Below are 14620 nucleotides of genomic sequence, written 5' to 3' on the forward strand. Positions count from 1 at the left end.
TCCACTTGCCTGGAGAATAAAGGCCCAGCTGAGGCAGGACCAGCACCCTGCCTTCCTTGGCAGTGCAGCACCCACAGGGGCGATGGCAGAGTGATGCTGTCTGGGGGTGCTCCCAGCCTGCAGAGCAGGAGGGAGCTTTGCTGCCTTGTGGTGCCTGTCCCAGAGTCTGAGCTGAAGCAGAGCAAGGGGTGCTTCTAGACCTGGCAACTCTGTACTTGAGGTGCTTTTGTTTGCATCACCTAATCTCCTAAAGGAAGAGAGTGGTTTGGACATATGACTGATGAACTGATGTCCATCTATCTGATTCCTCTGGCTCCATAAACTGTCAGCCAATTTTTAGCCTGATTTGAATCATCCCAAACCAACTCAAACCTAATCATAACTTCCTACAAGTTAAAAAAAAAAGTAGCTGACAGATAGAAAAGATAGAAAAGAGAGAACTGTTAATCCTCCCCTGAGGAGGAGGAGGAGGACACATCAAATGCGACAACATTGGGACAATATGAATCTGGAACTGTCAGACTGAGACCTCAAGTGGGAAAGGACCATCTCCCTAACCAGGACCAGCTTCTCAGCTTTACCCAGTGCATCAGAAATGCCAATCTCCTGCTGTCTCACTCAAAGCCTGGCCACCCTCTCATTTTTCTCACTGTGTTGGCAGGAGATTTGTGAGTACATCACCATGTGCCATTTCAAGCTTCATTTGAATAAGCGTCCCATATAATAGACTTTTATAGCTCTCTTCTGCGAATTCTAAATTAACACAACTAATTAAAATGTTCCAAAGTTTTATGTAAATAACTAATTAGCATTTGAGAAGGAATAGTAAATTCACAGATGGTCATGCTCCACTCAGGGCCCACGGTGCACGGTGTTGGGCCCTTGGTGCAATGTCCTGCCTGGCAGGACTGGACTGCCCAGGTTTCACCCCAAGGATGACCCAGCACCATCCACCCTGCCTGCAGGCTCTGGGAACTCTGCATCTCAGGGGAATAGGCCCATTCTCTCTGACCCTGACATCAGGGCTTGCAAGAGTAAGGAGAGCACAGGAGCATGGATGAGAACATCAAGGAAGAAGAGGTCTGTGCACAGGAGATGAGGGGGGTGTCTGAGCTGGGATTTTCAGTGTTTGTACTGAACAATGGATGTTCCCCTAGAAAACCTTCCTCTGGGATACCTTTTAGGAGAAGAAGCTGCTGTACTTCACACAACACAGCTGAACCTCAGCACTCCCACTGATACCCTGCAAGTCTGTCCTGTCACACAAGCCATGTGTCCATGGACCACAGCTGGGAATGAAGCTAAATACTTGCTTCCTCTCTCACAGGATTAGAGCTTGCTGATATCTGTAGCACAGTGGATGCAGGGGTAATACCTTGTAAGAATGGGGAGATTTAAAAAATAGATCTGCCTCTAATTCTGATTGCCATCCAGGTGGAAGTTGGAAAGTGTCCCTTCTCTGTCATCTGGACTCTCCTATGTACCAGGAACCCTACATTTATGCAGCCCATGGCACCCTGCACATCTAAGTGCTGTTGCTCACAAAAAGGACCCTCACAAATGCAAGGAAGGAGTTGGCCAGCTGGAGTTTGCTCTAGAAGACAGAGATTATCATTACAGCAAGCAAGGAGAGGGAATTCATTTTCCCTTCCTATTGATCAGGTCCTACAGGATTATCCTCACCTGTTCCAAGGGCAGCTCTGACTGTTTGCATCCTTTGCTCCCAGAGCTGCAAAGACCTGGGGGAGATGTAGAGGTTGTAAAAATCTGCTTTTGAGTAAGATAAGGGGTTTTGGTGTATTTGAGCAGGTCTCTAAGGAGGGAAAATGAGCTTGGGAAGATTCATGTTGCTAGGACAATTTTTTTGGCCAGAGGGAAATCGAGAGAGCAGAAGCAGGAGTCGGTGGGGAAATCAAAGGGTGAGTTAAAAGAAAGGAGTGTGAAGAGCCTGGCTGTTTGTGTTGAAATTATAAACAGGAGTGTGTTTTTCAGATATATTCTTGGGGAAGATGTAAAAGTGGGAGATGAAGTAAAACAGTAAAGCTGTTGAGGGGGAGAAAGGGCTAAGCTAAGCCTTCCTATTGCGTGGTCTTATTTGCAGTCCCTGTCTGCCCTGGAAGCATCCCCCATATCTCTCGCTGTTTATACATGCAGAAAACTCCTGCAGAGTGGGGAGGAAGATGCAAGCTCTCCATCTGGTCTTCCAGACGTTGTTTCTCATCCTGGCACCAGCCTGGAGAGGAGGTGAGCTCTGAATTGGGTGGCCAGAGGGCAGCCTGGCCATGGTACAGGGCTTTGGGGGCTCATGGGGAGGGGAAGCAAACCCAGAGGAGCCTCATTGTCCCATCCTTACCCTGGTCCCAGACACGGTGCTGCAACATCCTTGGGGAGCACGAGGTGGGTATGTACAGAGCATCTCACCCAGCATCAGCTCACTGTTCCTAGGCAGAGCATTTGGCATTTTATCTGTCACAAGAGGAAGCTGGAGAGCAGCCTGCTGGTCCCATGTTTCTTGAATCCATAAGTGCTGGTACCAGCCCTCACTAATTCTGGGCACACAGGAGCGTGGCTAGAGCCTGTTCTGAACTGACTCTGCCTGCAGGGAATGAGGGTCTGGAATCACTGCCCTCACTAATTCTGGGCACACAGGAGCGTGGCTAGAGCCTGTTCTGAACTGACTCTGCCTGCAGGGAATGAGGGTCTGGAATCACTGCCCTTCCCTGCACGGAGCCCAGGTGGGTGGGGGTGCCTGGCAGGGGACAGGCTGCACCTGAGGCCCCAGCAACTCAAAATAAACCCAGAAAGGGCACCTGGAAGGAATTCAAGGTGCATGGGAGGCTGATAAGCAATCAAGTGTAAAGGTATTTGGATCATCATCTTAGGCTGAAATGTCAGCAGGTGCCTACACTTAAGGACAAGCACAGGGTGCTCCTGTGGTGCCTGGAGCTGGGCTGTTGCAGGGGGCACAGGGGATGTGTCCCTGTGCCTGCATGACCCCTCCTGCAGAACAAGGCCCTGGACCACGGGGTTTCCTGCTGAAGAAGCACATGTGCCAGCTGATAATGACCAGCATTCATTTGTATTTCTGCATTCATTGCTAAACGGTTCTGCCTGGAAAATTGCCTTGAAAATGTGTTTCAGGATGTGCCAGATAGTCTCATGCTAATTTCTCAGCCAAAACCTCCCATGTGGTGTCCAATGTGATATCAGTAACTCAAAGGCAGGGGAAAATGAAGCCTCTATTTGCTTTCAAGCAATTTATTCTCTTGTTGTCTTTTTACATCCAGCAGCTAAGTAAATTACAGGGATGAAAATACTAAAGGCTTTTAATTTTTTCACTGTAATTTCTTAGCCCCTGGCAACTGAATAACAACCAAAAAAGAGAGATATTATGAAAAAGTACTAAAGCCTAACTATAATTTTTAATGATTAAATCCACATGCAATTTTAACTGATTAAAAGTAAGAGGACCTGTTGGAGTACAAAGAAACAGCAGCAGGTTTCAGAGTTCAAGTAGTTGTGATCAGCTTCAATTTCATATTAGAAAATTAACAGAGAAAAATTTCTGCTGATGATAACTTTGTATTTCTAGTATACTTCATCTTTCTCTTTTTTCAAGCTGCTTTTAATTCTATCAGCTTTAACCTTAATTCTGCTTTTGTGTTTCTTAACTATTGAGGATTATTCAGCCCTTTGAACTGATTTCTGACATGCTCTGTGTGAGGTACAGTGGTGTCTGGAGAGATTGAGATGAAAGATCTCTTAAACTCTTTTTCTAGCTGGGCTGTAACACACAGAATTTCATGGGTATCTGGGAAATCAGTGATAAAACTCAGAATTATCTCATGCCCTAATGTCCAAGCTGGAAATAAGAGAAGCCCCACTGTCATTCAGGTGCAGCAGATCTTAAAATGTTATTCTGAGCTCTGAATTCTCATACAACAAAACAACTGCTAGGCTTGTTAAATCCTGTTATTTTAGCACCTTTTATTTTTTTAGGATCCAGCTTGAGTTTTAAAGACAAAACTCAGCTTGGAAGAGGAAAGGAAACAGCCACTTCTCTAAACTCTTTTGGCTTCACCCTGCCCCACCACAATACAGTTCTCAGGAAATCACTGCACACTGATTTCTGTATTTAATGGGGAGAGCAGAAGCAGCACCAAAGTCATCAGCACACACACAATGTTTGCTGGAAATATACATTCTCAAAGTGCAAGAATTCCAGAGCAAGAAAGCTCCTGCCTCAGTCCTTTCAGATAAGCTTAATATTTCAGTTGTTACAGTATTTATTTCAGGTGTTCATTATAAGGTTGGAACAGCAGTTTTTGGACAAATCACAACAGTTTCTCACAAAACTTCAATGTAGGGACTTCAGATAGTTTTAAAGTTTTGACCTCCCTGAATAGATGAACACCTGTGTATTCAGTTCAGTTTTCTGCAGTTCTCAGCAGGGGATGTGCATGCACATATAGGAGAAATCTCATATGCATAACCTAGAGGAGATTCCTTTATCTTTATCTTCCTGCCAGGCAGGAGCCTTCACTGCCCCCATTCTCTGCTGGATTTTCCCTGCTGACACACCAGGGCAGACAAAAAGGCTCTCTGGACCATCCAACATGACGAGGTAGCAGATCTGCGGGGTGACCTCCGAAGCCCCGTTCCTGGGGAGGATGCAGCAGAACAAAGTCACCCTTGTTGGCATTCAACATTTCAAGCCCTGTGCAGAGTCTCTCCTTCCCCCTGCAGCACATCCCCCTCACGGGCTCACAAAGGGCTGCATTCATCGGGGACCAGCAAATGGGTATAATCCTTTTGAAAGACAACAGGCCCTGCCAGCTCCTCCAGGCCTTGGTTTAAAATGTTCATCCTTCCTCACCAACTCCAGCCCAGGCCCACCTTGGCTGACTCTCGTGCACATGGAGGGGCCTGAGGACCCACTGGGGTGGTTCTGTGGGGTGGGGAAAGGGCTCCCTGGGTCAGCAAGTCCTGTTGAAGTGGTTACATGTCGTGTGGGAGCTCGCTGACTTGTGTCCCAGGAGCTGTTTGGTTTCATGCCCACACTCCTCCCACGGACAAGCTGCTGCTCAACCTTGCTGCTCTGGATGGGGTGAACCGTCTTTGCTTTTCCAGCCTCAATTTATTCATGGTTGGTTTGCTCTCATTTGTTCCTGTGCCAGCACTGGCCATTAGCTTAAAAAGCTCTCCCCAGTGCTGGATTTAGTCATCTGTGTGTGTATGGGGAACGAGCAGCTCCTTGTGGCTTCCATTCACAGAGGATGAGACCGAAGCTGCTTTCGTTCTCCCGCTGCAGAGAGGAAATGCTCAGTCCTCCCCATTGCTCTGGTCTTCTCCTGGGCTGAATAAACTGAATTTGCCTGCTGAGTCATCCCAGGCCAGGCCAGGAGGGATCAGGGATCGCAGGCCAGGCCAGGAGGCAGCCTGACAGAGCCTTGATGCCAAGGCTGTGGCTGCAGAAGCAAAGACTGAGATGGTTGTGTGGTGCAGTCAAGAAGGGAGAGGAGAGATCCCAGTGGCCTTGAATGGGAGCAAGAATTGATTGTGGTGGTGATGTGAAAGCACCACAGCATAAAAAAGTGAACACATGCCTAACCCTTGTCAGTTGACCTTAATATAGAGAGCAGGGCTGCCCTGATATTCCTTGTCTCCCTTCCACATCTCTGTGTCTTCTCCATTCTGTTCCATGTCCCACCTCTCCTGCTGCCAGTCTCCTTTTTCTCTTTCTGAGTCTTTTATTCTGCACTGTTCTGGGAGGCTGGTCAAAACCTAGCAAGGTGCTTGCTTTCCCACAAGTCATCCCAGCAACCACCAAATGCTCTGAAGGCAGCCTAGAAAGAGCTTGAAACAAGTTTAAGCTGCTAGCTCTGCTTACAGGCTGCAAGGTGTTTTATGTGGGCTTCTGTTTGCCAGTGAATTGCCTCCCACTCTTACCAAGATCCAAAAATCCCCAGGTTGTTCCCTGAAATTTTGGCTTAATCTAAAAGCATATCTGAAATTGTATGACACCCAATGAAACATAGGCCATCAGTTCTAGTGCACAAAAATACAATTTGGAGCCCATCTCCTGAAATTCAGACCCCTGACCCTCTCAGACTTGACGAGGTAAATCAGCTCCCAAATTCCTCCTGTCTCCCCATCTTGCATTCCCTTTCACACCTTTCATGAAACCCAGCAAGAGCCAGCCCCCAGTGGAGGTGGTTTCTGTGGCAACTCTGGAAGTCACCCTCTGAGTGATCCTAGAGCTGTCCCTCTTCCCACTGGAAGGAGCAAGCCCTTTAAGGAAAGCCATAATGGGCAGTCAGAAATTGCCCTATGTTTTGGTAGCTCCTGTTGCTGCCTGGGAGATGCATTTGTCACCTAGCAACGACACAAGGTGATGAGGAAATAACAGCACGTTAATCTAATGGCCATGAGTTACCATCCATCAGGGAGCAGCCTCCCAGGTCCACCAATCAGGTGAATAGAATTGAGGAGGAAAGAGATACCAAACTTTTCATGCATAAGTGGAGGAGGAGTGAGCACACATTATCTTCATGTGTGTGTACAAATGTATCTCCTCGTGGGGGGATGACAAAATCCCTGGAGAAATCCCTCAGACTGGAGCTAGCCCTCGGACACAGAGCTATCCCAAAGATGGGTCTCAGTTTGCAAAACCCAAAGGCAGCAGTGCCCCAGCTGGCAGGGAGCAGCAGGAGGGTGCCAGCCCACCAGAATTTCTGTGCAAAACCTCTCTGGGTTTTTGGTGTCCAGTCCTGACTGTCTCAGAGCAAGTCCTGAGGCTCCTTATGACATTCATGTATTCAAGCTGCTCAGCTGATCGTGGACAGGGAGAGTTTTCCTGCTGAAGCAGTGATTCTTTTCAGTATTGGAATCACTCCTGAAGCAAAAGACTGGGCTATTCATGGACCCCCTTTAAGCCAAGTCTGTCTCCTTTTGTCATCATTACAGAGAGTGCAGGACAGGCTTCACAAATTGCCATCATCCCTTGAAATCCCTGTATGGGTCCACCCAGCAGAAAACATCAAAGTTTGTCTCAAGACCAGGAGCTGAGCAGGGATAGAATTCAATTCCCTTTTCTTCTGGAAATAGATCCAGAACAGAGGCCCCATGTTATTTTTCAGTACCAGGAGCTCATTGAGGTACCTGCCCCCTGAAATACTGGGGTTGATCCATTTGGTGGCTCTAAATTGAAAGTACCCTGGATGCTGACATGAGGGAAGTAATTGTGAGAGGAAGAAAACTGAAATTAGTTCAATGATGGATGACCTCATTGAAGCCTGTAAGATTGTAAGAGTCACACAGTTCCCAGCAAGGCTGTGCACATTTTTATACTGCAAGAGCTTTTACTTTAAGAAAACAGCTAAGAAATTGGTTTGGCAATTTACTGTTGAGCAGCACTGAAAAGGATTGGTCTGAAGCAGGACAGCATGTTCAGACCATTTATTTTGTGTAGCACATGCACTTAGCACCATGATGAGAGATGCTTTCTCAGCGAGCATCATTTCAGGGACTCGCCTTTCATTAGTGCTGAGCTGAAAGTAAACATTAGAGAACACCAGGGCTTGGGCTGGCTTTATGCAAAACTTGAACATTAAATAACAAACCCGTGTTGTGCATGTATATCACAGCTGGTTAGACTTCTTGACCTTTCAGCTGAAGCAAAGCCACAGAGGTACATCTCAAGAGCAGCTCAGATTTGTCAATCATTACAGAAGTAATGGCATCCCAACATAATGCTTAACTCTGGAGTGACAGCTAAACATATTCATGGCAACACCCTTTGTGTTAAAATCTGGAAGAACCACAGTTAATGGTGCATTTCAGCCACGGGCTGTAAACTTCAGTGACAACCTATTACTGACTGCTGAACAAACTGGGATTGTCCCTTCCAAGGGGATCAGAGCTATGGTGCAAACCATCTTCTACCCCTGTTTAACCACATCACCTGGGATGGCTCTATAGGAATTGAATGTGCAGTGAAATTTTGTGTCCCTTGTAAGAAGCATTGGGGATATATGGGGTTTTTTAAGCTGCATTTTCCTGGCAAACCCTGACAGCTGCATAACAGCAGTGCTGGTACTTGTGGAGGGTGTCTCAGGATGGGAAGGGTGTCCTTCATCCTTGGTGCAGGTTTGAGGTGGTAGGCACAGTGCACAGGACATGGTTAGAGCTAACTCTGTAATGCCAGTATTCCATCTGAAGGCAGCATGCCATGAGAGTGTGGCCCCACTGCACAGACACCAGTGACTCTGTTTGTAGCAGGTCCTGTTAAATGCAGCCATGGGTTAATATGGAACTAAGTCTCAGCAGCAGGAATTTGTGAACAGCTCGGAAAATACCGAAACAACTGCAAGGTGCTGACCTTAAACCAGTGTTCCTTTAACTTTTGGTAGCTGTTTGTGTCCCTGCAAACCCAAATTTGCTCCCTGGCTAGCGGTAATTTCTGAGGCACAGGAAGCCATTGGGTAACGTGTTCTCTGGCTGCAGGCACCATGTGCAGAGAAGTTTTAAAAGCCCCAAATCACAAAGGGTAAAACACTGCTGCAAACAAAGCTCTTCCAATGTTTCTCACATTAATGATGCGGAGACCTGGAGCTTTGTGTTTAACTTCATGGATCACAGCAGGAACTGCAGTTCTGTGTTTAACCTTCTTCCAGGTAACCAAACCCTTCACTGGGACCAGGCTGATTTTAGGGACTTTGTCGGGGGGAGGGGAAGGTTCCAACTTTTATAGAATTTAGTAATCAGCTTTCTTTTTTTATTATTATTTTGTGAAGGATTTTTTTGAGGACCTAATGAATTTGGGGAAGATTTAATGCTCGCAAAAATTCCAATTAATGCAGAGAAAACACCACTGCCTTTGTCCTTTATTCTGTCTGTGGCTATTGAGATGGAAGAGCTTGGGGCTTCAGCAGCACGGGTGGGTGTTTGGCTGCTGTGACAGATTCCTGCCTCAGAGCAGATGCACTTTGCTGCAGTTTAACCACGCTGAGGTGGCTCTGCTGAGCTGGTTTGAAGGATGATAAAAGAGAGGCCAGAGGTTGTCATTCAGCCATGAAGAATACTCAGGATACATGTAATCACAGCAATCAGCTATCTGCTTTTGACTTGTTATTTAATAATCAGTTGAAATGCAAAAAAACCCAAAAGAATTAAAATATTATGCATCAGGGTGCATGTGTGACATGGCGAATTAGCTCAGTTTTAAAAGGACACGTCTGGAAGAGTTGAAGCTTCTGTCTTTTTCTCTTTTCCTCATTTGGATTTCAGCCACTCATGAAATTTCACAGACAATGCTTTATATGAAAGACTTACTATACCCAAAAACCTCTGGTGAAACTAGGGACTGAAAGGCAGTGTGTGCACAGGATCAGACACATTATAGAGATCTGAGAGGGGATTTCTTACTGTTTACAGTGGCTTGAGCTTTGCATAACAGAAAGAACCTGTTAATTAGAGATTTTAAAAGAGATTTTTCAGTTATGCATATTTGATACAAATTTCTAGTTTAGAACAGAGCCTTCCAGTTTGACTCAAAGTCAAAAATCTCCAAGTGTTTTGGATATATGCAGAGGGAAATCCAAAGTAATTATTTACAAATTACATTCTAATAGGTTTTTTTTTCAAAGAAAGAAATCTAAATTCCTCTATCTTGCTCCTTCTGCTTTCCAATTTATCACAACTCTACACCCGATCTGAATTTTTTTGTAGCAACGTTGGGCAACTGTAATAACACACCTAACACCAGTCAGCCAAAAGAATCTATTGAATTGGATTCAATTATACTGATGAACTGCTCTGGTTACTTTTTGCACAGATAATATGAAACTGAGGCTAAGATCAACAAGGCTTGCAAAAATAAACTAGCTTAAGCTGAGAATAGAAAATATACCTGAAAAACAAGTTTCAGGTTCACATATTTGCAATACCTGAAACCTGGCTCTGGGAATGATACACCACTACTATCTGAAAACAGGAAAATGCTGGGTAGAACACACTTCTGGTCAAAACAGCTCCAATTTACTGCTGCATTCACAATAAAAAAAAAAGAGCTACAGAACAAGAATTTGGTTATGGGCATTTTCAGCAGGTATTTCTGAAAAGCAAAGCCCAGTGCAGCAAGCAGGTCTCAGACTCCAGCTGGTGTTTCCCTGCTCTTGCCTTTCCCTCTTCCACATCAAAAGGAATGCTTTCTCCTTGGCCTAGCTTTCATCTGCAAACTATTGAATTTATTGAGCTCTTGGTGAGGTTCTCTGCTGGTTTCGATTTGGGCTGGCTCAAAGCAGAGCCCCACAGAGGCAGATCCCTAAGGAGAGGTCTGGTTTCAACCCTGCAGGATCAGCACTCCTTTTGCTCTTCCTCTCCAATTTTCCACTCTAAGAACAGTAATTATACTGGTAAATTGTAAAAAACAAAACATACCTGCCCTGTCTGATTTACATGTGTGTTTTCAGTCAGCAGACTCCGGGTCGGACTGTGAGCTTGGCGAGAGGTGAGTGTGGCTTCATTCTCTCACCCAGGGCTGCCCCGACCCCAGGCTCTCTCAGGGGTGCTCTGCTCCTGCCTGGCACACCAGCACAGCAGAGGAATGAGGACTTCCAGGAAAAGGATATTTAGGGCTGGTTGTTTTTCCAAAAGAGGAAATAGAGGCTGGCAACCCTTTGGGTTTTCAGCAAAAACGCTGCTGGTGGGCGCCGGTGTTGAAAGGCAAACAAGTGGCATTCTGCTTCTTGCATCATCTGCGTTGCTCCCATCCACGTAGAAAAATTTTTAATGGGCTCCCTTCATGGAAGAAAACTTCTCAATCTTCTACTTATTGATGGTGCTTGTCTTTGTGTTGGTAGATGTGCTTGGGTGGGTACAGCAGCCCCCTCACGCTGGACTGGGAGTCCTTTTTATTCTTCCCTTTTTAGGTGCATTGGACAGAGCAATGAAAACTTTAGCAGCTGGTATGTGTGGTAAGTCTCAGATCTGCTTTAAGGGGAAAAGCTGGCAAATAATATTCTTTGATGGATATATGGAGAGAAAGGCATTAAGAGAGACTGATAGCTAGAGAGCATTGCTCCTGGGCTGTCCCTGTGTTCTGTCTTTACAAACTAATGGAAATCATTTATCCATATCCTCCTCACTGTATGCTGACAACTGAGCTGGGAAAAAATGATGGATTGTGTCAGGGAGAAAAGTTTGAATTTCCAGCCAGCACTGGCTGCTGAGCACTCAGGAGTGAGACATTGGTTTCGGGGGACTTTGATCATGTCCAGCGTGCTGGTGGGGAAGCCGCAACATTTAAGGGCTATTTGCAGAAGATGTTAATGAATATGTTAATTTGAAGACATGCAGCCATCTGTCGGTGCTGCCCGCAGATGGTGACAGTTCTGTTCCTCCCTTGCTGCCTCTGCCTCAGGTTCCTGGTGTTGTTTTTCCTGGCCCTGCTCCTGTCCTGCGGGATCTGCTGCTGCCTGCAGTGCTGGCTGAAGCGCCGGAGCTGCCTGCCCCGACGCACCGTGGCTGTCTTTGCCCTCAGCAGCTCGGATGCCTTTTGTGGTTAGTCTGTCCCTGCTGCAAGGTCCTGCTGGCCCTGGTGGCCTTCCTGTGGCCCATCCATAACCCAGTAAAAAGCAGTCAGGCCTGGGAGCTGGGATGCAGCCTGGGGCTGTATTGCTGGTGAACGGTGGGGTGCCCAGCTCTGGCATCTTGGGGACGTGTCCCCCCATGCACTGGGGGGCTGAAGCCACATCCACTTTTCACTGAGCCATACCTTGGTCCCTGTGTGTCCATGTGTCCCAAAGGTGCCTAGCTGGGGCTTGGCCAGGCAAACACTGGAGGTGTGTGGGACTTTCTCCTTGGTGCCAGGCCAAGACAGTGGCCCAAGACATTGGGGCAGCCACAGCCCCTGGGGTCAGGCAGCCCTTTCCAGCGTGTGTCCTTCATTTCTCACTCAGGCAAAACTGTACTGGTCTAACTCGAGCCACCCCAGTACAACTCAACTGGCTAACACACCCTGGTCTGTCAAAAGATTGTCCTGGTGGGTGCTGTTCTTTGTGGCAGCCACCCTCAACATTCCCCCAGGAGCAGCCAGATTTTGAGGACTGGGCTATAATGACTGTGTAGCAACCAGAACTGATCTGGAGTATGGCCAGCAGCATCAGCAGGCTGAGCCAGACAACATCCCTCCAAGAAAAATAAAGCTAATCCTGTCATTAGGCTAAGCCCTTCCTAGAGGACATATTACCTGCTTTCTGGGTGGTCAGAGACAGTGTCTCCACAGGGAGGACCCGCCCAAACCCACCCAAATTCCTCTGTCCCAACTTCTTGTATCTGGAGTTGGTGGTGAAAGACTTTGTGATGCCATCCTTCAAAAATTACATCCGTGCCTTTCTTGTTTCCAAGTGGTTTGGCAGCTCCTCCTGGGCTCATCCCTCTCACTCCCACACTTGCCCTTCACGCCTGTCTGCTGTACAGTGGTGACTTTGCTTTTTCCCCAGCTACTGAAGCACCTCCGTGCCCATTCTCTGGATCCCTGAGCTCCTGCAGGACTGCAGAGATTTCCTCTTCTCCTGCCCCATGCTTCAGCCTCGGGGGAGCGGAATTGCCTCCATCTTATGAGGATGTTATGAAGGAAAACAAGCTCTAGACACCACATGTTGGCTTTCAGTGATCCTACTTGGTTCATCAGAGATCTTCCATCGTGCCAAAGGAGTGCGAGATCAAATCAGCCTTTTCCACAGGTCGGCTGAGAGTCTCAAAAGCAGCACAAATTTCATCTGAACCTGAAAGACGAGACTAAATGCAACAGAATAAATGCCAAAAGTATGTGTTGAATCTGTCACAGGAGTTCAGCTTGACATTTTGATATCTCTGGATTTCAAGAAGCTTCCTCAAAGGCCTGTCTGCATTTGGGGTTTCTGGCTCAGCCTCTAGATTTATCTCTAAGGCTGCTTGAGCTGGTGCAGCCCCATGTATTTTAGGACCAAATGTTGATAAATTACTTGGTAGTTACTTCTCAAGCTTGGGCTGCCTCCTTCACTCGGCACTGTGCCAAGGAACACCCTCTGGCAAAGTCATGTTGTTCTAATACATTGCAATGCAATCATGCCACTCTGTGATGAAGGATCGTTTGCCACATTTAAAATATTTAGCACAGCATATCAGATTTGTCTAGTGCAAAAGGCAGCAAATTTATGGCCAGGGAAGAGAAAACAAGAGACAGGGATTATGTAGGAGTAGCAGTGGTAGGAGCTGGTTACAGTGCCTTAAAAAAAAGTGAGTTTGCTCATTTGAGCTGTTCTTAATTTCATGATGACTGTCCTGAGCTACTCTTGCCCTAGCATTGCAGACCAGAAGGCTTTGAATGGCCCAAGACCCATGTGGAAGTTCCCCACAGACATGAATTAGGGGCTTAGGTACTTAGTACTTAGCTATAGAAATCTATTAGGATAAAGAATGCCATTTGCTTTGAGGTGATCACTGCAGACAGGATGAAAAAATACTTTAAGAAGCCACCCAGACTGCCTTGTGCCCAAGCAGGATCATCTCAACCAAAGTCATTCCTTGGAGGTATTAGCCTAACTAGTTCTCAAATTATTGAAGACAGATGCTGAATTTTCCCCTTAGCTGGATTCCAGATGAAAGCAAGGATTCCCCTTTGTTTGTCGTGGGCAGGGCAGGTCACTGAAGGCTGAATTCAGCCTGCCTGACCTCTCTGCCTCTGCTCTCTCAGAGGCAAGGGCTGGGGGTGCAGTGAGACCTCTCCTGCTGCAGAAGGGAATGTCAGCCCTGGTCCTGTGCTCCCATGGAGCCATGAGCCCAGTCTGGGCAGCTGGGCCCACCTGGGATTAGAATCCCAAAAGATTAATGGGAGCCCACAGCCTGCCTCATGGAGCACCTCCCCACCTGCAGAGTGAGGGTAGCACCAGCTCCTGTGCTCAGGAAGGAAACTGGGAAGATAAATGCACTAAAGGTTATCATATTCTCATAATGATTCCATGTAAGTACATTTGTGAGATAAAGAATTGCAACTTTTTTTAAGAAAAAATTATTTGCCAAAACCACTGCAAATTATCTCCCTAAAATCTTATTTTAGAAGCAGCTTTAATGTTTGACACTTGTGTAAAAGGAAATAAATGTCACTTGTAGCCAAATGAATGTTTGTGCCAGCAGGCTAAAATATTACTGGGTTTATTAATAAGGAAAATTAGCAAGTACAGACTCAGCCAGGAGAGAAATCAAGCAACTTCTGAGTGTCCTTTTGCTGGCTAAACTTAGTAAGAATTGCAGGTAATCAGCACCTCTCAGGATCAGATCTTTCATGTACATAACTGCTTCCACCACTCAACCCCTTCAATTTATGCCCTGAAGCATGAGATTTGATTATGTTTGTCACTGCAGCTTGCATAGCCTGTTAGTGGGCATTAAATCAGCTGTCACTTGATTCCCACCTACACACTGTTAGCTTCAGTGACCCCTTCATGGCAGAGAACTCCACAGGTTGTCTGCATTATGTGCTGCATAAAACATTACTGCCTCCTGCTTATTAATGGCTTGGCTCTAAATAAATTGCTGCCTTTAATTTCACTGAATGTCACCTTCTAATCAGATGGCT

At 46.5% G+C, this 14620-nt stretch overlaps 1 protein-coding gene across 1 annotated transcript; it reads left to right on the top strand.

The window, feature by feature from the left end:
- Nucleotides 1-8579: 8579 nt before the first annotated feature.
- TMEM207 (transmembrane protein 207) lies at nucleotides 8580-12652 on the top strand. Its single transcript, XM_071437046.1, has 5 exons — nucleotides 8580-8675; nucleotides 10473-10510; nucleotides 10932-10976; nucleotides 11423-11562; nucleotides 12504-12652. The coding sequence occupies exons 1-5, from the start codon at nucleotides 8580-8582 to the stop codon at nucleotides 12650-12652; spliced, it is 468 nt and encodes a 155-aa protein (XP_071293147.1).
- Nucleotides 12653-14620: the final 1968 nt, after the last annotated feature.

This window comes from Agelaius tricolor, unplaced genomic scaffold (genome assembly GCF_023055355.1).
Source record: "Agelaius tricolor isolate 1412-34295 unplaced genomic scaffold, bAgeTri1.0.p SCAF_12, whole genome shotgun sequence".
Taxonomy (NCBI): domain Eukaryota; kingdom Metazoa; phylum Chordata; class Aves; order Passeriformes; family Icteridae; genus Agelaius; species Agelaius tricolor.